The sequence below is a fragment of the Bos taurus genome, chromosome 2, assembly GCF_002263795.3.
Source record: "Bos taurus isolate L1 Dominette 01449 registration number 42190680 breed Hereford chromosome 2, ARS-UCD2.0, whole genome shotgun sequence".
Lineage (NCBI taxonomy): Eukaryota > Metazoa > Chordata > Mammalia > Artiodactyla > Bovidae > Bos > Bos taurus.
The window spans coordinates 122,807,359-122,830,060 of NC_037329.1; the positions used below are offsets into that span (position 1 = coordinate 122,807,359).

The 22,702-nt window shown below is 53.5% G+C and overlaps 1 protein-coding gene across 1 annotated transcript in view; it reads left to right on the plus strand.

The window, feature by feature from the left end:
* Window positions 1-22,702, plus strand: part of LAPTM5 (lysosomal protein transmembrane 5) — a 26,122-nt gene continuing 3,420 nt past the window's right edge. Inside the window, exons 1-6 of the mRNA NM_001046118.2 lie at window positions 1-155; window positions 16,233-16,326; window positions 17,188-17,264; window positions 18,910-19,044; window positions 19,745-19,867; window positions 21,010-21,105. Coding sequence (NP_001039583.1) covers window positions 69-155; window positions 16,233-16,326; window positions 17,188-17,264; window positions 18,910-19,044; window positions 19,745-19,867; window positions 21,010-21,105 — 612 coding nt within the window. The 5' untranslated portion in view covers window positions 1-68. The remainder of the gene's footprint in view (window positions 156-16,232; window positions 16,327-17,187; window positions 17,265-18,909; window positions 19,045-19,744; window positions 19,868-21,009; window positions 21,106-22,702) is intronic.

Sequence of the window (22,702 nt, forward strand, 5' to 3'; positions counted from 1 at the left end):
TTTTCTGCCCCTGCTCCAGGCTCCTCGTTCCTTCCCCGTCAGTGCCTCGGAGGAGGGGAGGCAGCATCATGGCCCCCCGCGCGGCCGCCATCCGCCAGACCTGCTGCTGCTTCAATGTGCGCATCGCTACCACCGCCCTGGCCATCTACCATGTGGTGAGTGTGCAGGTGCCCCGGGCAGTGTGTGTGTGTGTGTGTAAGACAGAGAGCGAGCGAGCCCCACCCCCATCTACTGAACCCCCTTGAATGGGAGGACCGTTGTTCACCACCTCTTCGTAGAACCCCGGCGGTCCCTTCCCTGCTCTGGGCCTTAGGGTCCCTCTCTGTCCAAAGTGTGTGCCGGGGGTGGGGTTTGGGGGCGGGGGGAGCTCTGCGGCAGTGGCAGCAGTGGAAGGAGGGGGTCCTTGTTCTAAACCAATATAGCTGCCATTCTCTCTGAGGCTCAGTTTCTGCTTCTGTGAAATGGGACCTTCAGCTCCACAAGCTTATTCAGGTGCAAACAGCCCCAGATGTGAAAGTGCTTTGGAAACCCGGAATCTCAGGAAGAATGTGAGCCAGGAGTGTTGTCAGGAAATGGGGTCAGGTCACAGGCACGGCTGTGCCGACTCTCCCTGGAGCCTGGGCCACTGGAAGGGATGGGAAACGGGAATCTCCCTTTTGTGCTTCCAGAGGGAACAGAGGGGCCTGAGTCCTCTCGGTTTGGCTTGCATATGAGCAGGGTGACTGGCCTGGCCCTGGAGACTTGGGTCAGTTGAGGAGGAACGGGCCCACTGGTACCCCTTTGGAGGCTGGTGCGCACAGCTGGGTGTTGAGTCTTGTCTCTTATAAACTCAGAGTGATTCTGGGCAAGTCGTAGCCCCCCGGGGGCCAGAGGCTCTCCCTCTGTCTAGGTGGCTGAAGGTTGGGGTTCTGTTTTCGGGCCCTGTCCAGACCCATCCCCCCAGCCTACAGTTCTGAGACACACACAGCTCACCAGACCCAGCGCCTCCCTCCCAGGGTGACTCAGGGCCTGTGGTTAACAGTTCTTTTATGAGCCTGGAACGGCTTCCTTAAAATTAGCCTAAATCCGGCAATGCTGTGGCAGGCTGCTATAAACTGTTCAGACCTGGTTGCATCTGCTTCCTGTCGCAGGCAGAGCTGGCAGGGCTGTGGCCAGAGCCCAACCTTCAGAGCGCTGGTGCCACTCAGGGTTCAGCGCACAGTCTCTGGATCCGGACTCTTGTGTATCAGTCCTGACCTCGTCACTTCCTAGCTGTGCAGCCTTGGGCCACTTACTTAACCTTTATGAGTGTCTGTTTTGTCTAAAAAAAAAAAAAAAAATGAGCCTGAGAATAGTAATACCTCTCTGATGGGGTTGTTGCAAGGATCAAGGGTATAAATATCTACGAGGCATGTAGTGGGAACTACTACCTGACAGGTAGTTGAAGTTATTATTAGCAGGGCCTCAGACACAGAGCCTGAGGCTGGCACACCCATAAGTCAAGTAGTCAGATCCCCAGAACACTGGTTTTGGGTGGAGCTCAGAGGTTGCTCCGCCAGGCTCCTGCCAATATGAGAGTGATTCTGAGAGAAGTGAAAGGCACTTGACTGTCCCCAGACCAAGTCCTTAGGGCCTCTTCAAGCTCTGAGATTGTATCATGTTCTTGGAAACACAGTGTCCTAAGCAGGGGTGTCCCCGTGGGAAGCAGGCCCCTGGGCCCCTACCCTTGCTCTGCTGCTAACTAGCCATGCAACCTTGGACAGGCTGCTTCCTTGGGCCTCAGTTTTTCCTTTACATGATGATGGATAAGGGGCGTGGACTGGCTCAGAGGTCTCAAACGCTGATGCGTCCGGGGCCAGGCAGCTCCTGTAAGTGAGCACCCTGGGGCCTGTGGACCTTGCTGTGACCTGGGAAGCCTGTTCTGCGTCTGTTCTGGCAGCTGCTCTCTGTTTCCGCCGATTGTTGCTATGTGGGCCCCAGCAGCCGCTCTTATGACATTTGGAGAAACAGGAAACATGGGCTTTTATGCCACAACTTCTGCTGTCTCCATGTTAGTGACTGATTTGAGGAAAAAAAGAAATCCCTGGGCAGACCGAGTCAAATCTACTTGCAGGCTGCAGGGCCCAGAGTCTGCCTTGCAAACCCCTGACTTTGTGACTCTTGAGGTTTCCTTTTGCTCATGCCATCCGAGATCCTCACCTGTACACAGCGATATGACATCAGCCTCTGCCCACAGAGCTGAAGAATGTGTGCGCGGGTGATCAGGAAGCCTTCTTGGGGGAGTGCCACTGGCAGAGGTGTAGTTTGGTTATGAGGAGGGTGGATCTGGGATGGAGAGGTGTGCAAAGCTGTGGAGGCTGAGGACCGTGGCTTGTGCTTGGGACCCTACACAGACCAACTGGAGGCTGTTGGGGAGTAGGAGGTGGGAGGGGATTGGATTGATAAGCTAGAGGTTGGACCTTCACGACAGGGCACTTTTGACATTTGGGGCTGGTGCATTCTTTGTTGTGGAGCATGAATAGCACACTGTCAGATGTTTAGCAGCATCCCCTGGCCTTTATTTACAAGATACTAATAACTCCCCACCAGCTGTGATGACCCAAAATATCTCCAGACACTGTGAATGTATCCTGGGGGTGAAATCACACCCAGCTGAGAACCACCATCTTTCATGTGGGTCATGGGGAGCCATGGGATGTCCTAGAGCCGAAGGCAGGAGAACGGAAGAAAAGTCTGGAAGCTGGCCCAGGCAGTCTTCTCTGGGCTGGAATGCTTGATAGATTCCAGTGGAGGATGGTCCTCCTGCCCTCTCCGTGAGAGGTCTTGCTCCTTCCCAGAAAGGGCAGGGCTTTCTCTGTGGCCTGGCAGTCACATAGCAGGTGTATTGTCAGGGCCTTGAACATCTGGATAGAAAAGTAGACTCTGCCCTCCAGATGTATTGATCACCTAGACTGGTGTCATCTGGAGCCACTCGTGGGTGACAGCCCTGCACACGGAGAGCTATTCGTGGACTGGGCCCCTCTAGGGAGGGTTAAATTGGGCTCTTGGCATCCTGAGACAGTACCTCCGTTTATTGAGTCATTGGGGTGTTATTACTGCAGGACGTCCACGCCCAACGGCTGGAGGACCTTCTTCCCCACTTCCCTGGGTTTGTGCAGAGGATTCCCTGGGTCACAAATGATTTCTGACCCAAAGTGGCACACCTAGAGGAGTCAGAGAACTTTTGTAAATTGGTCTCTTTGGTTCTGGTTTATCTGGCAGCCCAAAGCATGTCTGTCCCAAGTTAATGGCAGGAGATAAGGACCCCAGAAGACCCTTTTGCCCAGAAATATCTCCCTCCCAAGGTGCCTGGAGTTCCATTAGAAATTCATTGTCTGATAAAAAGCTTACACCCACGGTGATTTCAATCCTGTAGCAAGAGAATACGCCGAAACAAGGCCAGGAGGAAATGAGACTGATGCTGACCTTGGCTTGTCTCTGGGTTACAGGTTGTGAAAGCTCTATTTTTTTTTTTTCTACTTTTCTGTATTCTCAGTATTGGCTACAATGAGCATGTATTACATTTTAAAAATAAATATTTTATTTTAGAACAGTTTTGGATCCATAGGATAACTGTGAACAGAGTTCCTGTATACCCCCTTTCTGGACTCCCCGATTGATAGCATCTTACATTAACATGACGCATTTGTCACAATTGATGAGTCAGTATTGACTTACTATTATTAACCACCAGCCCATACTTTATTCAGATTTCTTCAGATTTTCCCTAGGATCCTTTTTCGGGATCCCATGTTGTATACAGTCATCACGCCGCCTTAGGTTTCCCTTGGCTGTGATAGTTTTTCAGATTTTCCTCACTTTTGATGACCTAGACAGTTTTGAGGAATATTAGTCACGCATTTTGTCAGATATTCATCAAATGGGACTTGTCTGGTGGTTTTCTCCTGGTTAGACTTGGACAACATGTTTCGGGAAGGAGATCGCAGAGGTAAAGTGCCCTTCTCCGCACTGCATATTGAGGGTATATGCTTGCACATGCCTTATCACTGTTGATTCTGACCTTAATCACCTGGCTGAGGTCCTGTCTGTTGTGTTTCTCCACTGTAAAGAGACTGCTTCTTTACCAGTGTTCTGCTTGACTTACAGGTCTGCTGGCAGCAGGCTCCATGTCTGAGGCACTGCTAATAAGAAAGCACTCAATCTCTATTACTTAAAGGACCCTCTTGTCAATGTGGATTCACTCTCAACATGTCTTTCTTTTCCGTGCCCAGCCCCAGGCCAGCACACTGGCCTGACTCTTTCATGGCCTCTGTCCTCTAGGGGTTCCAACCTACCAAGGAAAAATTGTGATAATGGTGCTGAAGGATAACAGTGCTGGCTCAGATGGGGGCACAGACAAGCCCCCTTAGGTCAGCCCTGGCGTAGAAGCTATGGGTTTCTCGGGCTGCTCAGCGGTAAAAAATCTGCCTGCAAGGCAGGAGACACAGGAGACATGAGTTCGATCCCTGAGTCGCACAGGAGACATGGGTTCGATCCCTGAGTCAGGAAAATCCCCCAGAGGAGGAAATGGCAACCCACTTCAGTATTCTTGCCTGGAAAATCCCATGGATAGAGGAGCCTGGCAGGCCACAGTCCATGGAGTTGGAGTAAGAGTTGGACTCTACTGAGCATGCACCAGGTGGAGGCTGGGATTCAGGAAAGGCTTTTGGGAGGAGGCCTGAGTGCTAAGCATGAGCAGGACTTTGCTTCAGAACGTAGAGGAAAAAAAGGGCATGCTGGCTGAGGGAGCAGCAGGTGAAGATTTGGAAGTACTGAGAAGCTCATGGAGCTGGGATGGAGGGAGTGATGCTTATGAGGTAGGGGAGGTTGCAGAGGTCAGCAGGGGCAAGACTGAAACGAAGCTCTGGCTTCTTTCATGGATCTCTGCTTGCCCTAGTTCTCTCATTTCATAGAGGAGTGAACAGGCTCCAGAGGGTCCCTGACTAGTTCCAGGTCACACAGGGAGGTGGGGAGGGGCTTGCTCCGGACCTCGGCTACCAGCACACAGGTGTGTGGGGTGAGCCCACGGGTGCACAGATGAACTCCTTACCTGGTCCATGGCCCAGGGGTGGTCCGTCTGTCTGAGAGGCCCTTCTCTCACCCAGCGTTCATTTCTTCTTCATGGTCCAGCTCATGGGAAGCTTCCTCCTCCGGGAAGCCCTCTTGTTTGTCCTCCTGAGAACTGCAGTGGCTTTTGGCTTCTCTCTTTCTGCTCCACTTTGGGGCCTGAAAAGATTGTGGACTTATCTCCATCACTCACTGACAATGTGACTGAGCAGGCAATTGCCTTTGCTGTCTGGGCCTCAGCTTCCTATCTGTTAAATGGGGCCAGTGGTCCCTGTCTCAAGGGTGATGGTTTTGAAATATTGAGCTGATGTGGCCCTACGAGAGACGGGGCTGGCAGGCAAGTGCCCAGTGTGGGCTGTGGGATGTGACCAGAGGCCACTCCCCTTTCTAGAGCTCATCTGTTTAGAGTCTAAAAATAGGTCCTAACTGTTAGGTCCATCTGTTAAAACCTCTGCCTTCACGCCCAGTGGCCCCATGTGGGGCAGAAAGAACTTGCTCTGTATGCTGCCTGAATGCGGGGGGAGGCCAGCGGGGGTAGGGTGGGAGCCATGGCCCCTCTCCAGAGCCATGGCCAAGGCGCCCTGGTGGGAACTCAGTTGTGCTCCCCATCTCCAGGGTATGCACCCTGCCTTCTAGCTTATAAAATGTCAGAGGCCTTCAAGGGGACCCCTGGACCAACTGGGCCCAATGTAGGGTGGCAGGCAGGGCCTTCTGGGGAGCAGAGTTAGTTGGGCTCTTCTTGCTACCCTAGGCCTGGTGGGCTGAGTGATGGTGGCCAGTCATCTGTGAGAGGTGGGCCCGGACAGGCCAGACCCCAGAGTGAGCCTTGTCCCATCCCCACTTCCTGGTTCTCAAGCCCAAGGAAAGAGAAAGAAAGGGCTTCTGGGAATGAGAGGTGGTGAACGGTGGTTCCATCCATTGGGGGTCACCTTGGCTGGAGGGACCCACTGCTGTCAGAGAGCCATACCAGCCCCGGGGTGGGTCCTCCCTGGTGTAGGGGCTGGGGCCTCACTCAGACCTCGCCCAATGGCTGGAGGGCAGGGCCTGGGTGGGCCAAGGTTCTCGGTCAGCACCCTAGTCCGGGGCCCTGCCGCCCCTCACCAACCGGAAGGGAGGCTTTTATTTTGAGCCCAGGGCAGTGGCTCAGAACCAGGACTTCTATCTGAGCTTACTGAGGCCTGCATTGGTCTCCCAGGGGACCCCACACCACCAGGGGCACAGAGCCTTTAACGAGGCAGGAAGCTGAGCAGGGAGCTTGCAGAGCGAAGGTGCTGGCTCCCTGCCTTCCAGCCCTCAGCCCTGCTGCAGGCCCAGTGGGTCCCTCTCCTTCTCCGAGCTTCAGTTTTCTCTCCTGTCATCTGGGGGCCAATAACCATGACTGGCATGGTCAGAGACTCAAAGGGAACCAGGTGAGAGACCCAGCGAGTACCCAACAAATGGGATCTACCCCGGAGCCCCTATTTGACAGAAGAGGAAATTGAGGCTTGCACAGGCCAAGCGACTTTGCAGCCCGGGGTAGATCCAGAACAAGAGCCCAAGAGTCCTGCTCGAGGCCCAGGCTTTGCCGCTGTTACTCCAGACTGTGTCGGGGGAAGGGCCGGCTTCCTGGTAGCCATGGAGTGGGATTCAACAGTAGTATCCGGGTAGCATTGTTCTTAGAAACACGGAGCCCATGTGCAAAGATGCAATCTCTATTTCACCTGTAAAATTAGAGGGAATTGACCTCTCCTAAATGCTCCAGTCATACTAACGCTTATTATCACAGCAGGGGCGTTTGCCCTGAAGGTAAATAAGGAATTGACGCTTTGTGGGGATGTTTGGGGGTGTTCCGAAAGTGGAGGAGGATGGGAGCGTGGACTCAGCTTGGAGGCTCATTCTGAGCCCCCAAATGGGTGCCCATAAAGGATGACCACCCCCCATCCTCCAAGAAGAGCAGTGTCCCCCTGGGATTCAGCGGGTCAGAAAGTTCACCTTCAGTGCCTCTTCCTTCAGGGGGAGTCTTGCCCTTCTGTCTTCTTTCACAGGGGCAGGTCTGAAAGGTCAAAGGGCAGAGGGCAGAGGACAGGCCTTGCTGGGCTGTCACACTCGAAGCACAGGCAAGGGACGGGGCTCGGAGGTTGAGACACTGGTTTTCCCGGACGTGGGCCCAGAGCGAGCTGCTCCCATGCCGGCACTTTCCACTGCAGGGTAATGAACCATGGGGCGTGCAATCCCAAACGTGTTCTCTGCCAGCTCCCTACCTATGCGTGAGCTGTTCCTTTTTTCCCTGGAGTGTTCTTTCTTCCTTTTCTGCCAACCTCATAGTCACATCCCTGGAAAACCACATGTCCCCTTAGCATCTCCTGCATCCCTCCACCAGTCCAGCCACCCAGCGGCAGCTGCCATTTTCTGGGGGCCTCCTGTGTGTCGGGCATGTGCTGAGCCCAAGTTGCAGTTCCCCGAGAGAAGCTTCTTGCAGTTTCCTAAACGCACCTCATCCTTTTTTGCTTTTGCTGTTCCCTCTGCCTGGAATACCCTTCCCACTGCCCTTTGGTTGAAATCTTTAATTCTCACCACCTCTCAGAAGCCTTCGTGGAGCCCCGACTCCTAGACCCTGAGTTCTCAGCATCTCCCCCTATCCCGGGGTGGCTCCCACCTTCACCTGTGGGGGCCTTGGGGGTCCTGTGGTCTGGCCTGGAGGCCTGAAGGCCAGGGTCGGCCCTGCCTGATTCATCTTCGTCATCCCCAGGGCCTGACACGGAGTAGGTGGCTGCCAATCTCAATTGTATTTTACTTTTGCAAACCTTTTATTGGTGCATAGTTTCTATAAGTGGATGTCTTGATGACCTTTTTCAGAAAGCAACATCCAGGTAACCTCCAGACTGAGAAATATGACTGGACCAGCCCCCAAGGGCCCCTGGTGGCCCCCGCTCGTCACTATGCGGCCCTCACTGACTTCCTTCAACCCTCGTAGTTCTAGAAGCACCCAGGGATGAGTTTACACATCACGGGCTCTTCTTTTCTCTCAACACTGTGTTTGTGAGCTTTTTCTGCATGACTGTGTGTATCCACTTTGTTTCCCCCTTGCTGTATACTATTTCACTGCATGAATATATCACTGTATGTTTGCCTCTTGTAGGGAGGGGGAAGACACTGGGGTTGTTTCCAGCGTGGGGCCCTTACAGTGGCCACGGGGACCCGTGGCTTGGTGTCTGCCCTAGGCACGGTCCCTAGATCTTTCTGAAGATCAAGTCTTTGGTAGCAGACATCTGTCAACCTCATCTGCTCCGAACAACAGCCCTGCTAGTGGGTGGAGCCTTCTTTCTCTTTTACAGATGAGGAAACCCGGTGCAGAGGAGTCGAGGGGCCAGGTGGGGCGAAGGAGGGGCTGTTAATGGGGCGGGAGGGCGGGGATGGGAGGGAGGCTGGTGCAGCTGGGGTCCCAGGGAAGTGAGGGCAGCCTGGCTGGGGCACCCGCTGAGCCGTGGTTCTGGGAAGGCGCCCCGTGATGGTATCTAGGCCGGCTGGGGAGGTGTCTGGGGAGATAGCGCTGGCAGAGGCGGGAGGGGGGAATGGCCCTCACCCAGTTGCCCCTGATAAGCTGCGACAGGAAGTGTGGGGTGGGGTTGGGGAGGAGAGCTTCCTCCCGACGCTGATGCATCTGGTTCTTTTCTCCCATCCTCTGGCCAGACAGCCCCAGGGGGCCCCCCTCCACACACACAGGGAAAGCAGGGTGGGTGGGTGATGTGGAGGGGAGTGAGCTTTCGGGAGGGGGCGATGATGATGATGATGATGGGAAGGAGAAAGATAACAATTGTGACAGCCTGAACATGCAGGAGTCCATGAGTTCCTTGGCCCCCAGAGCCGGAGGACCCGGGGTCAGGTTGGAGCAGCCCTGGAAGGCTGGAAGAACTGTGCGCTTGGGACCAGCTTCCCATTGTGCGAATCGCTTCATCTCCGTTGTCGAGGGCGGAGGACGAGCCGGGTCCTGACTCCTTGTGCAACCTTGGCTGAGGCACTCACAGGCCCCGTTCTCCTCGGATTGGAAGTGGGTCAGCAGTTCTGACCTCACAGACTTGTGAGGAGGAGTCATTTCAGTTAACAGACAGGAAATGGCCCACGCACCGGCTCTCATGTAGTAGATGCTCACTGAGTGTCAGATCGCTTTGTCAATTTTACCCCCTGGAAGCTCAGAGGATAGGTTTCTGCCTGCATGCTTATGCAGATCCTAAGCCCCAGCGGGGCCCCCATTCTTCGACTGGGAAATGGTGCTTGATCCCCAGAGTCAGGGGATCTGGTGTCATCACCACCATCATCATGTCATGCTGTCAGGAGTGCCGTGGACATCGGCAGCCCCAGCAGGCCTGTGGCTACCTCCATCACCACCAGCCTGCCACTCCACCGTCACCTCTATCATCACTGCCCATAGGATCATAGCCCAGCCACAGGGCAGCCAGTCCCTGTCTCCCAGCTCCTGCACCATTGTCAAGCCCACCTGACCCTTGTGTCTACTCCACTCAGCTGCGGCATCACCGCCGTTATGGCCACGGCCATGTTCAATAGTGCTCCCATACCCCTGCCCTCCTGGCCTCCTCCTCTCCTCCTACAACTGCTGCTGTAGGTTAAGGAAGGCAAGTTTCGGAAAAAAGAAGGAGACGGGCACTGTACAGGAACAGATCACCTTTAATGAGGCGAGAAGGGGCAGCAGTCAGATTAGTGAGCTGCTGCACTTACCCAAGAAAAGAGTAAGTATATATAGGCGTGTATGTGGAAAGCTACTGTCTTAAGGGGGCCTGTTCTTCTCCAAGGTTGTTCGGAGTAGTTATCTCTTAAACGGTGATTGGCCAGAGGCTGGGACCAGCTGGGAGCTGGGTCTGCTGCTGCTAAGTCACTTCAGTCGTGTCCGACTCTGTGCGACCCCATAGACGGCAGCCCACCAGGCTCCCCCGTCCCTGGGATTCTCCAGGCAAGAACACTGGAGTGGGGTGCCATTTCCTTCTCCAATGCATGAAAGTGAAAAGTGAAAGTGAAGTCACTCAGTTGTGTCTGACTCTTAGCGACCCCATGGACTGTAGCCTACCAGGCTCCTCGGTCCATGGGATTTCCATGGCAAGAGTACTGGAGTGGGGTGCCATTGCCTTCTCCGGGAAGCTGGGGGTAATCAACCTTAATGTCCATTTTTTTTTTCTTCCTGCGAGAGAGTTCTTTGTTTTGCTTAGAATGGTGGGGAGGACCTGGAGGGGAGTTTTAACTCCAGGCTATTTTGAGCTGCGTACCTTTCCTTCAGCTGCCCTTTTACTTGAGCTCAGGCTGTTGGTTTGCTCCTCAGAACCGCCAGGAAAACAAGTAGAAATTCTCCTGGCCTCCTGGCCACTTCCCCCATCACACGGCTTAGGGAAGTTGTGTGTCTGTTTTTGAGAAAGAAGAGCTGGGGTGGGGATGAAAGTGGGAACTGAAACCAGGGAGAAGGCGAGGGAAGAGGTGAGAAAGGGGAATGGAGAGTGAAGGCAGCAGTGGGTGGGCTGAGTGTGGTCGGAACTCACCGGCCACAGAGCCGCGCCTGAGTGCGGTGTCCGGAGGACTCAAGCTGACTCTGACTCTGCAGTCTGTTTGCTGTGTGGCCTTGGGCTGGCCACTGCCTCTCCTTGGGCTCCACGTGCCCATGGGTGACATCCCCTCTCTCAGGGAAGAGTCATTCCTGCCCCCGAGTTTCCCTGGATCTGTCGTGGCATGCTCCAGGTCTCTTCTGGAAATGCTTAAAGCCATGGTCAAGCTTTTCCTGTTTGTGAAACCTTCCCGGGGCCTTCCAGACAGCTATGATCAGTCCCTCGTCAGGGACTCTCAGCCTCCCGCATGTCCCATGACATGGCTCTGAACACTCTGGTCGCCTGTTGGGTTCCCCTGGGGACTGTGACACCTGCAGGCCAGGGTCAGTGACTTTTCCAGACAGGGCTGGGAGCTGGTGGGTGCTCAGAGAGTGTTTACTGGATGAACAAACAAGGGAGCAGGTGTATACCTGCCCAACAGTGTGTACCGATGGGCACTTGCTGTGTGCCAGGCTCAGGGCTGGAGTGCCATTTGACCGATAGCAGCCCTGCCAGGCAGGTCCAATTATTATCCCATATCCCAGAGGAGGAGACTGAGGATCAGAGAGGTTGGGAGCTTGCTCAAGGGCACAGAGCCGGGGTTGGGGCGGGGTCACTTGAGTCCCGCACCCTGGCTCTTAGCTGTAACTGACCAAAGATGCCGTGATGGAGGAACAGGTGGGCAAGTGAATGCCGTGTGCCCAGGCATTGTGGGAGGAGGGAAGCCCCATTCCTATCCCAGGAGGGCATGAATCATGGCCCAGGCGGGCGCTCAGACTCAGGGAGAGGACAACTCTGCTCTAGTGGGAGGAGGGAGATGAGGGGAAGGGGAGGGCCAGGTGGCCTGGGTAGTCTGGACTCTTGGGGTTTCCTGGCCTCTCCTAGCTTATGCTATAGGTAAGTCAGGTACTTTCTGAACTACAAAGAGCTCTTGTCTGGGGGCTTGGGTGGAGCAGTGAGGACTTTCTGATGAGTGGGGTGCATTCCGGGGTGGGAGACCCTGGGCAGCCTGGGTGTGACATGCCATGGGTAGCAGGAGTTCAGTCATTCCAGTGAGAATAGGGGTGACTCTCTTCATTGACTGGAGGGGATAAACTGAGGTCAGGGAGGAGCCAGGACTTGGCCAGGGTTATCTAGCCGTGAGACAGTGGGAGAGGCCTCTTCTACCCTAGCTGTGGTCCCTTGAGCTGTGGGTGTAGGGTCGGTCGGTGGCCTGAGGAGGGTGGGCGGATGGTTGGTGAGACCAGGGCTTGGCCCCAGATCAACTACTCAGCCTGGAGTGGAGCCTGGACTCTGGGAGCCCAGGCAACAGGGTTCATATCCCAGCCAGGCCACGTGACACAGGGCATGTGAATTTTCCTCTCTGAGTTTCCATTCCTAATCTCTAACATGGGGAAGATGTTGGCTTTCTTGCAGGGTTTTGGGAGATGGTGGTACAAGCCTGTGGATACAGTTCTGAGCACAGAGTAGCTGCTCAGGGAATGTCAGTTCCTCTCCGCTTCATCTCCTACAGAACTGACATGCCTGTCTTCCTCCTGGATCAGGGACTGGTGTCTTCCATTGATTGTCAGAGGCCAGCAGAGGGTCTGAGTCAGACTGAAGTTGCTCTGGGGTTGGTTCCTGCCTCTCTGAGCCTCCAGGTTCTTATCTGGCAAGTGGGGACAGGGTTATCACTCTCCTCCTACAGGATGGTCGGATGAGAAGGTGAAACGGGGTAAAGGAGGAGCTTGGTTTTAAGCACAGGTGGTTTTTTACAAAAGTAGAAATGCTTCTAGTGTCTGCTGCTGCTTCTAGCACAAGCTGTGGGAGGTGGAGGAGGCGGCAGAGGGAAGGGGAGGTGGGGCCCTGCTGGCTCTGCTGGACTCTCACATGGGAGTGGGGGAGGGCAGACCTCAGGCAGAGCCAGGAGGTGGGGAGATGCTGGGAGGACACTGGAGGGGGGAAGAGAATCAGATCCAGCGCCTATTGGCCTGGGGTCCTACAAATGATCAGCTGAAAGGCCTTGGACAAGTTACCGGACCTCTTTGAGCCTCACTTTTCCCATCTGTGAAATGGAGGTGGGAGCATTAAGAACAGTCCCTTTGCTGGATTTGGGAGGATCACAGGGATGGTGTGGGTGGTGAACAAGGCATGGAATCAGGCTGTATAAAGGTCCCCCCTCTTCGCTCTCGTTCCTGGGATCCCAGGATATTCAGGAGGGGATGGTTGAAGAGGGGTAGTTAGGACGCTAGTGGCAGGATTGCTGAGGTGGCAGCAGGGCTGTGGGAGAGTGTCAGGGCCAGAATTGAGAATCTCGGGAATGGTTTGTGGGTTGGCACTGGTTTCCAAAGTGGGGTGATACCCAAGGTGACCACTGGGGCCTCAGAATGACAATATTACAATTTCTAAATTTTTCAGTCATGTTCTTTATTCATTTCTGGGTATGTTGCGTGTAGGTTTTATGATGTTCACTCTAAACCAGGATGGTGGCACATGCGTATAATTTGGAAATCAAGAAACAGAGTAGTGTGTGCAAACGGTTTTATTGACATAGGTACATGATCAAAGTATCTGAGCCCTCTGGAGTCAGGAAAAGCAGGGCTCCGAGGAGACCTGGGGATTGGGGTGTGTGGGAAGGCATCAGGACAGCCCTGGGAACTGGGGCTTCAGGCTCCTCTTTGTCCCCAACTTGCTGTGTGTCCTTGGTCCAGCCACCTAACCTGAGCTCAGAAAATGAGCAGAAGGAGTTTATAAAAGAAGCAGACAGACTCTTTCTAGCAGCAGGATGTCAAGACTGTCTGATTCTGAGTTTCGTCCTAGACTCAGACAATCCTGGACTCTTGGGACTTCAAAAGGCTTCCTGTATCACGGCTGATAGATAATCATGCATTTCTAAGCTCAGCTGTGGCGAGTCGTCTGTGCTCTGCTCACACATCTCAGGGACCCCAGAGCTTACCATCTTTCAGGGAGCCCTGTTCTGTCCTGAACTGAGCCGTCACGTGCCTCCCTTTCTCTTTCCCTCATTACAGGGGAAACTGGGGGAAAATGGCCTGGAACTCTAGTCTTTAGGAGGTGAGGAAGCAGCCTTTCTCTCTCTGAGCTGTTTCCTGTGCGTATCAGCCACAGCCCCCACCACATCTGCCTTCTGCTGTGAGCTGCTTTCCACAGTTCTGGTGAAACAAAGCCTTTTTCATCAGGTAGAGGGGGCCCATGTCAACTCACAGCAGCCAAAAGCAGTTTATACTTGCCGAGTACCCACTGCAGGGCTTGAAGCTCAGTGCTTTGCAAATACAAGACAATTTATTTCCCATTAAATCCAGTGCTTGCCAGTTTCCAAATGAGGGAATTCAGAGAGGTAAAGTGACTTGCTCAAGGTCACATAATGACCTGGATTTGTATCCATCTCTGCCTGACTCTCGGAGAAAGCAATGGCACCCCACTCCAGTACTCTTGCCTGGAAAATCCCATGGATGGAGGAGCCTGGAAGGCTGCAGTCCATGCGGTCTCTGAGGGTCGGACACGACTGAGCTACTTCACTTTCACTTTTCACTTTTATGCATTGGAGAAGGAAATGGCAATCCACTCCAGTGTTCTTGCCTGAGAATCCCAGGGACGGGGGAGCCTGGTGGGCTGCCATCAATGGGGATCACACAGAGTCGGATACGACTGAAGTGACTTAGTGACTTAGCAGCTGCCTGACTCTGGAGCCCAGCTCCTCATCAGTCTTCTTTGCTGTTCCTTTCTGCCCCCTGAACAGGATGTAATATGGCAGGAAGACAAATTGAAACCTCTGTCTGAGCTAAAAAAAACCCATCAAAAGTCAGCCAGGGGGAAACAGATGGTGTTTGTCAGCTGAGCATCAGTTACTAGTGCAGGGCCGCCTAGAAAGCCCATGCAAACTTAGGCCATATTAATAGAGGTAGGCCATCCACTGCAAGGGAGGAGACAGTCTTTTTCACAGTGTGGTCAGATGGCACTGGAGAAGTGTGTATGTATGATGGGGAGAAGGCTTGCTGTAAGGATATGAACTCAATGAAGATTAAGTTCGCTGTGGTTGGAAGCATTCAAGTAGAGGATGCATGGTATAGGATTCCTGCCTTAGAAGATAGAGGGCAGGGATAAGGTGACCTCTAAGGTCCTTTGAAACTGTAGCTTTGTGGCTGAACCACAGCTCTTGCCAGGACCACAGCAATGCTCATGTCCGTCAGGTTTGCCCCTTTTCTGTCATTCTTAGCAAGGGTCCCCTGAGGGAATAGGGTTTATCTGTTTATCCATCCGTCTGTTCATCTATAGCAGCTAGAGCAGTGAACAAGAGAGACACAGTCCTTTTCTCAGTTCAGTTCAGTCACTCAGTTGTGTCCAACTCTGCGACCCCATGGACTGCAGCACGCCAGGCCTCCCTGTCCATCACCAACTCCCGGAGCTGACTCAACCTCATGTCCATTGAGGCAGTGATGCCATCCAACCATCTCATCCTCTGTTATCCCCTTCTCCTCCTGCCTTCAATCTTTCCCAGCATCAGGATCTTTTCCAATGAGTCAGCTCTTCCCATCAGGTGGCCAGAGTATTGGAGTTTCAGCTTCAGCATCAGTCCTTCCAATGAATACTCAGTGCTGATTTCCTTGAGGATGGACTGGTTGGATCTCCTTTCTATCCAGGGGACTCTCAAGAGTCTTCTCCAACATCACAGTTCAAAAGCATCAATTCTTCGGTGCTCAGCTTTCTTCACAGTCCAACTCTCACATCCATACACGACCACTGGAAAAACCATAGCTTTGACTAAAATGGACATTTGTTGGCAAAGTAATGTCTCTGCTTTTAAATATGCTGTCTAGATTGGTCATAACTTTTTTTTCCAAGGAGCAAGCATCTTTTATAATCCAGAGAGAATAATAACAATAATAATAATAGCACAGACTGTGCTTATTATTTGTCAGGTACTTTAAGTGAATCATGCCACCTGGCCCCACTACAACCTTATGAGACAAATATGAGTATTATCTCCATTTGCACACGAGGGTTGAAAAGCCAGGAGGACTGGCATTCATAGATCAGAGACTCCCAGGTCTGAGTTGATGATCCCAAGAACTTGAATTTCTGTCATGCTCAGATGCTGTGACTAAGACCCCATGATGTCCAGAGCCTGTCGTTATAAAAGAGGGTACACAGCAGGGGCCCAGTCCCTGGCGAGAGCCCTCTGTTTCCCCCACTTCCTCAAGCCTAACCTTCAGTAGTCACAGTTACAGCTTTGCTAAGAACTGGGTGTGGTTCTAAGTGCTGTCCTGCGATGTTCTCCTTTACTCCCCCCATTAGCCTCCTTAGGTAGCTGTCAGGATTATCCTCATTTTACAGATGGGGAAACGGAGGCACAGAGATGTCAAATAATTTGCCCAAGCTCACACAGCTAGGAAGAAGAAGAAGGAGGGTTAAGAGCTTGAGCTGTCTCTCTCTAGGCCACACTGTATCCGGGATGCCCCACTGCCTGGCATTCCACCTCCTCCAGGACCTCTCCTTACGGGCCCCGACTGCATACTGTTGGGGTGGAAGTGGTTGGTGGTGGGACTGTGCAGACTCCGGCTCACTGATGCTCTGTTCTGCCCCCAGATCATGAGTGTGTTGCTGTTCATTGAGCACTCGGTGGAGGTGGCCCACGGCAAGGCCTCCTGCAAGTTCTCAAAGACGGGCTACCTCAGGATCGGTAGGTCCAGGGGAAGCCAAAGGGCGGGGAGGGGTGAGGGGAGGGGCACCGGCCAGGGGTGGAGCAGCTGGAATTGAGGCCCTGCCACTTGTCCTTTCTGACGTCTGCAAGTGGAGAAATTCCCAAGTGTCCGCACGAGGTCTCCAGGTGTGAGAGCAAATAGGAGGCTGCTAGATGGTCAGGCAGTAAAGAATCTGCCCACGGTGTGGGAGACCAGGGTTCGATCCCTGGATCAGGAAGATCCCCTGGAGAAAGGGAATGGCAACCCACTCCAGTATTCTTGCCTGGAGAATCCCATGGACAGAGGAGCCTGGTGGGCTACAGTCCAGGGGTTGCAAAGAATCGGCCATGACCGAGCCACTGACCCACTTTGCAAACCTAACCAGCCCTTCTAGTCTGGACTAGTGGCTGCGGCAGCAGGAAGCCCTCTGCTTAGCCCAGACAGGTGCCCGTCACCCAGCTCCTCACCGTGGGCTCCAGCCCCTGCTCACCTCTCTGGTCTCACCTCTCATCTCTTTCTGCTCCCTCCACGCTACCCTCCCCCGGCTGCACCCACCACACCGAGCTGGGCCCTGTCTCGGGGTCCCTGCCTGGCCTCCTGGCTCATGGGCCAACTCCTTAGAGGCCTTCCCAGGCCCCTGCCACCCCTCTCCCTCTCTTACGCCATCTTTGTTACCTGAAATGTTCTGTTTGCAACTTGGTAGCCCCTCAAGACTGAGAACCGCAGGAGGGCAGGGCCTGGGCTTTCCTGCTCACTGGCATAGTACCCACACCAGAGGTTCCCAGAGTGTGGCCCTTGGAACCTGGAATGCCTCCCTAGGGGGCGCTTCTGGGCCCCTCACCGCTCTCTTTGCCTTTCAGCTGAACTGGTCTCCAGCTTTCTGCTCATCACCATGCTCTTCATCATCAGCTTGAGCCTGCTGGTTGGCGTGGTCAAGGTGAGGGCCTGGCTGGGGAGGGCAGGGGAGTTGGGACCTGGGAGGTGGGTATGGAACCCTCGCTGCCCTCCTTCCCTCTCCTAGTCACACCCGCTACATGGGCAGCCCTGGATGCTGAGAGGTGGGAGGCAGGTATTTGGTGGAGATCCAACTTGCACCCTGAGATCTTCAAACTTAGCTTTTGGAAACCTTCCACCTTTTTTCCACACCAGACCCCTCAGGCTGGAGGCCCCAGTTTCCTATGAAAATCATCTGTCCTCCGTGGGCAAGGGTGTGCTCAGCCAGCTGTGGCCGCCGCTCATCACTGACGCTTTGGCTGAACTAGCTGCCAAACCACATCCTTTTGAATTGCAGGTGGTGGCAGGGAATTTGGTAGAGAGAAAAGGAAGGGGCATTTTGAGGCCTAGGTAGAAGGGAGGAAAGCAGTGGATTCTGTAATCAGTGCGAGGAGCCCAAGCAGAGGGACGGGTGCAGCTGCGTCTAGCTCAGTGCCAACCAGCTAGCAGATGAGAGAGACGGACTGCGGCTCAGCCTCCTGCAAAGAGGAACCTGTCTGTCCCTTGGCAGTCCCGGGAGTGGGCAGGAAGCCAGGGCCCAGGTCACACAGTCATGGGAGCGGGCCCCGGAAAGAGAATCCTTTCTGGGCAGACAGTGGGCCGGGTATCCCAGGGCCAGCAGGGTGGGGTGGTGATTTGGTGCTGGTTTGGATTGTCTCCACCTTGCTCCAAACACCATTGTTCACTCCCTAGCTAAGATCACTCTCTCAGGGGCCCTGCAACCCAGGGAGGGCTTTCGCCTTGGTTCCTGGTGGTTCCTGGGGGGTCGTGCAGAGACACAAATGGTCCAGCTAAGAAAATGGATCCGATCGTCACTGAAGTCCCTGAGCTTTAGCCTGGGCTGATTCGGCTGCCTCCTGAGCAATTTTGGATAACCACATGAGAAACCACGAAACCACCTTTTCTCTGATTTTGTCCCCAGCTGTGGGTTCCTACGAATTAATACTGGTCACAGTGGTCACTTGCTTGCAGTTGAAGGAGAGGGATGTCAGCCTTGACCTCCCAGGCCCTCTCACTGTGACTGAACATCCTGGGAAGCATGCTACCCAGAGGTCAGATCCATTGTTAAAACAGCACAAGCTTTCTTTTTCCCACCTTCAGGCCTTAGCTCCTGCCAGCCCTGCTGCCTCCAATGCCCACCCCTTCCCTCCCTGCTTCTTTCCAGCTCTAGTCCCAGTGACTCCACTTCCAGGAAGTCTTCTCAGATTCCTTTTCATCTGTCAAATGGACACAAAGTCTTTCCTTCTTGGGTTCTTAAGAGCGAGTTGAGGCAGACCCGGGTCCTACAGCCCCGAGCACTTATCTGTGTAGATGAGGACTGTTCCTGGTGTTCCTGCTGTCTCCCAGGACACTGAGACTGCTTACCCTCAGGGCCTGGGTCTTGCCTTCTCCCCATGTCCAGACGCTCGCTCAGAGGAAGGCACGTGGATCCCCATGGGGTGACCTCAGCTGAGCTGCACAGATGATTTAAGAGAGCACCAGGTTCTCAGGGAGGGAAGGGAGCTTCAGGCCATGGGGTGCCGGAGACCCTCAGGCTGCACAAGACCCCTTGTGCAAGGGACCCCAACCATGCTGGGCTTGCCTTTCAGAACCGGGAGAAGTACCTGCTGCCCTTCCTGTCCCTGCAAATCATGGACTTCCTCCTGTGCCTGCTCACCCTGATGGGCTCTTACATCGAACTGCCCGCCTACCTCAAGTTTGCCTCCCGGAGCAGCAGGCGGGTGGTGAGTATGTCCCGTGTCCCTGTCCCGTGCCTCCCAACCTCCAGTGGGGGAGACAGAGGAGCTCAGGCTGGTGAGGGCAGGAGCCCACAAGGCCCCTTTCTAGTTGGTGAGGTTGAGCAAGTCTCTGAGCCCCTTCAAATCAGCCCGCATTTCTTCCTGTAAAATGTGTCTGAGATCATGTCTCATCCATACATCTAAGTATTAACTGGGGAATACGTGCACAGGGCACCCAGCATGTGGTAAGCATGGAACAAAGGTGAGTTTACACCATAGGAAAGGGGACGCCCCATTTCTGCCCCGAGCTCCTACTTTGTCCCTCAACCACATTGAAGAAAGGAAGGGAAGATGGTGAGCATCCTTGGTGGGAATGCCCATGACACCTGGTGCCAATCACTGACTCAGCTTTACAGAGTTGCTTTCACACTTCTCCTGACTGTGGCCTTTGAGGAGACTGACAAGCTATGCGGCAGATGACCCTGGGCTGGGAGTCAGGACATCCTGGTTCTTGTCCTGGGTCTGCACCAGTCCATGGTGGCAATGTCTGAGGAATGAGCTTCTGTTTCTTTCTGGGCACCATGGACCAGAGAGTTGTTGATGTTTCTGGCTGGCAGTCTCTCAAACTGAGGGTCCACTGTGTGCCCCATGGAACCCAGACTTTTGGGTTGGGGCTAACTTTCTGGTCTGTCTTCTTCCCCCAAAGAGCCCCTCCAAGGTCCCACTGATGACCCTACAGCTGTTGGACTTCTGCCTGAGCATCCTGACCCTCTGCAGCTCCTACATGGAGGTGCCCACCTATCTCAACTTCAAGTCCATGAACCACATGGTGAGTCTGAGCTGAGGGTTCGCTGCCATCACTGACAGTGTAGCCTTGAGCAAGTTGCTTCCTCTCTCTGTGCCTCAGTGCTTAGGCTGGGTTCTCTGAAATTAGAGCTGGGTGGGGAGATTCTTGCGTGAGTGATTTCCTGAAGGAGAGTTCTCAGGAAGAAATCTGAAAGGAGCCAGGGAAGCAGGTTAGACAAAAGGAAGAAGTCAGGCAGATATGTGGCTTTAGGAGTAGCCCTGAAGGATCCCAGAGGGCGCCCTGCAGTGTGAACTGCAGTGCAGAGATGGTGATAGTTTTTCACTGGTCTCTAACAAATGATCCGCAAACATAGTGACTTAAAACAATAAGCAATTGATTTCTGAATAGTTTCTGAGGATTGGGAATTTGAGAGTGGCTTAGCTGGGTCGTTCAGATTCAGGGTCTTTCTTGAGGTTGCCTTGAGGGCATGTGACTGTGGACACCGAGGGCTTTTCTAAATCGGGAGGATGCCCTCCCAGGCTGGCTTGTTGGCATGGCTGTGGGGCTCTTTGCCTTGGTTCCCAACGATGTGAGCCTTTGAGAAGGCTGCTTGAGCATCCTCATGTCATGGCTGCCAGCTTTCCCCCAGTGAGTAGCCAAGTGAGAGCAAGGAGGAGACAGCCACATGGTCTCCGAGGTCATACTTGCCTCTGGCACATCCTATTGTCTGTGAGAAGTGAGTCTCTAAGTCTAACTCACACTCGAGGGCGGAGTGTCAAAGGATATGTGCACATATTTGCGTATGCCGCAGAGATTGTGCCCTCAGAGCAGGACCTTCCATCAACCAGTCCTGCTGTAATCTGCCCCTGGGGAGGGGACATGCCCCCCAGGTGTTTCAGGATTAGGTGGATCTGTCAGCCAAGACTACCCTCTGGAGAAGGACATGATGGGGACAATGGGGGCACCAGCCAGATAGGGGTCATCTGGATGGGCATCAGCTGCATTTGCCTCTCTGGGCTTGCTCCCCTGCCAGACAGGGCTGATGATAGCTAGCACTGGCCTCCCAGGGCCCTTGCAAGGATCATCTGAGATAATGTGTTCCTATGTGTATGGAGAGCTGGCTTTTATTCCTGTTAGAGTTCCTTAGGGCAGAGGCACTGAAACGGCCCCCACATCTGTTTCAGAATTACCTTCCCAGCCAGGACGGTATGACTCACAACCAGTTCATCAAGATAATGATCATCTTTTCCATCGCTTTCATCACCGTCCTCATCCTGAAGGTGAGTAGTCCCTGCCCCACGGCTCAGGGAGGGGTGATGAGGTTGTGCTGCTCCAGGGCCTCCCATGCCAGGCTGTTAGGAGACAGGGAAGCGTGTCTTCCATGTCTGCCTTCCTTGCTGTGGGCTCCAAACTCCAGTGCTCCCCACACCAGCTCCTTTGACCCCACATGGGATCCTCAGGGACCCCCAAGTTAGAGCAAGTGGATATGTGAAGACCCAGCTGTGTTAGTTAGGGACTTAGTGTGTGACTCAGAGAAACCCTGATCTAGGGGAAAGAGGAGCTATTCTGTCTGGAATTAGATTCGGAAAGACCTGGATTTGAATCCTAGCTTTCTCTTCTGTAGCTATACGGTTGGTTTTCAAGTCACTTCTCTCTGGGTCTTGGATCTCACCTGTGAAAGGTACATCCTGTGTCTTGCTTTGCCCATGTCAACAGTTTTTTGTGATTCAGGCACCAAAATGTAGACAGGTCCTGAGGTCATATTATTAGAGGTTTGGTGATGAGAAAGAGGAAGGAGATCGGTTTTATTTTTCTCAGGAGCAGTCAGGCCCGGAGGACAGAGTTCCATTTCAGGTCCCAGTTCTTAGAGATATGGTGACAGACAGGAGTGTGTTAATTGTATCAGTCTCTAAAAACATATTGATACATCTCTGGTCAATGAAGGGGTTCCTTGGTGGCTCAATGGTAAAGAACCTGCCTGCAATGGTCAGTAACATTTGAGTAACGAAAGATATGTTAATATGTCTCTGGTCAATAATGTGTTAATAGCAGCAGAACAGGAAGGTGAAACGGCAAGAAAACTCTGCCGTCTTAGGGAGTCAGTGAAACCGGGGCAGTTCAGCTTGAGAAAGAAATGACTCAAGGGGGATATGATCACTGTCTCCAAGTACCCGAAGGACTCTCATGGGGATTCTGGAGGCCACAGTGGGGACCTGTGGCCGGAAGCCACAGGGAAGCTGGTGTCGACTCAAGAGAAGGAAGGGCTTTTAAAAGCGTTCTTTTCTGATTGTGAAAGTAACATATGATCGCTGTAGAAATTTAGAAACTACCGATGAGCAGAAAGAAGATGATCAGCCCATCATCCACCGCCTCTCAGAGAGTAGCACTTCGAATGTCTGGGTGCATTTCTGCCCCACCCCTCCTTTTTTTTACGGGTGGTGTTACCAGACATCACTGCCTCCTTTCATCTGAGGTCCTGAGCAGTCTCTGCTCTCACTTTATGCCAAACTGGAAACAGCTTCACTCCTTTTAACCCTTCCTCAAAGGACTGAGCTATCACAAGTGCATCAGTCATGCTCAGTGAGAACACTTCTGAAGGCTGACAGGGACCCAAGTAGGGGTTCACATCATACACGCTGCTAGAGAAAAACTGCCCAAACACAACTCCATTCCCCCCAGCCCTCTCCTGTTATTTTCATCCAGTGGGAGTGGGGGGCTGTTCTCTGTTAACATGGAGACCTATTCACACATCTTAGGTCTGCCCAACTCTGCCTCAGTGACCACTCTCCACCTGCTTGCTTTGCCCTGGCCCTTCATACTTCATTCTCTCATGGCTCATTTTATTTATTTCTTCTCCCTCTAAGTCTCCATCATGGG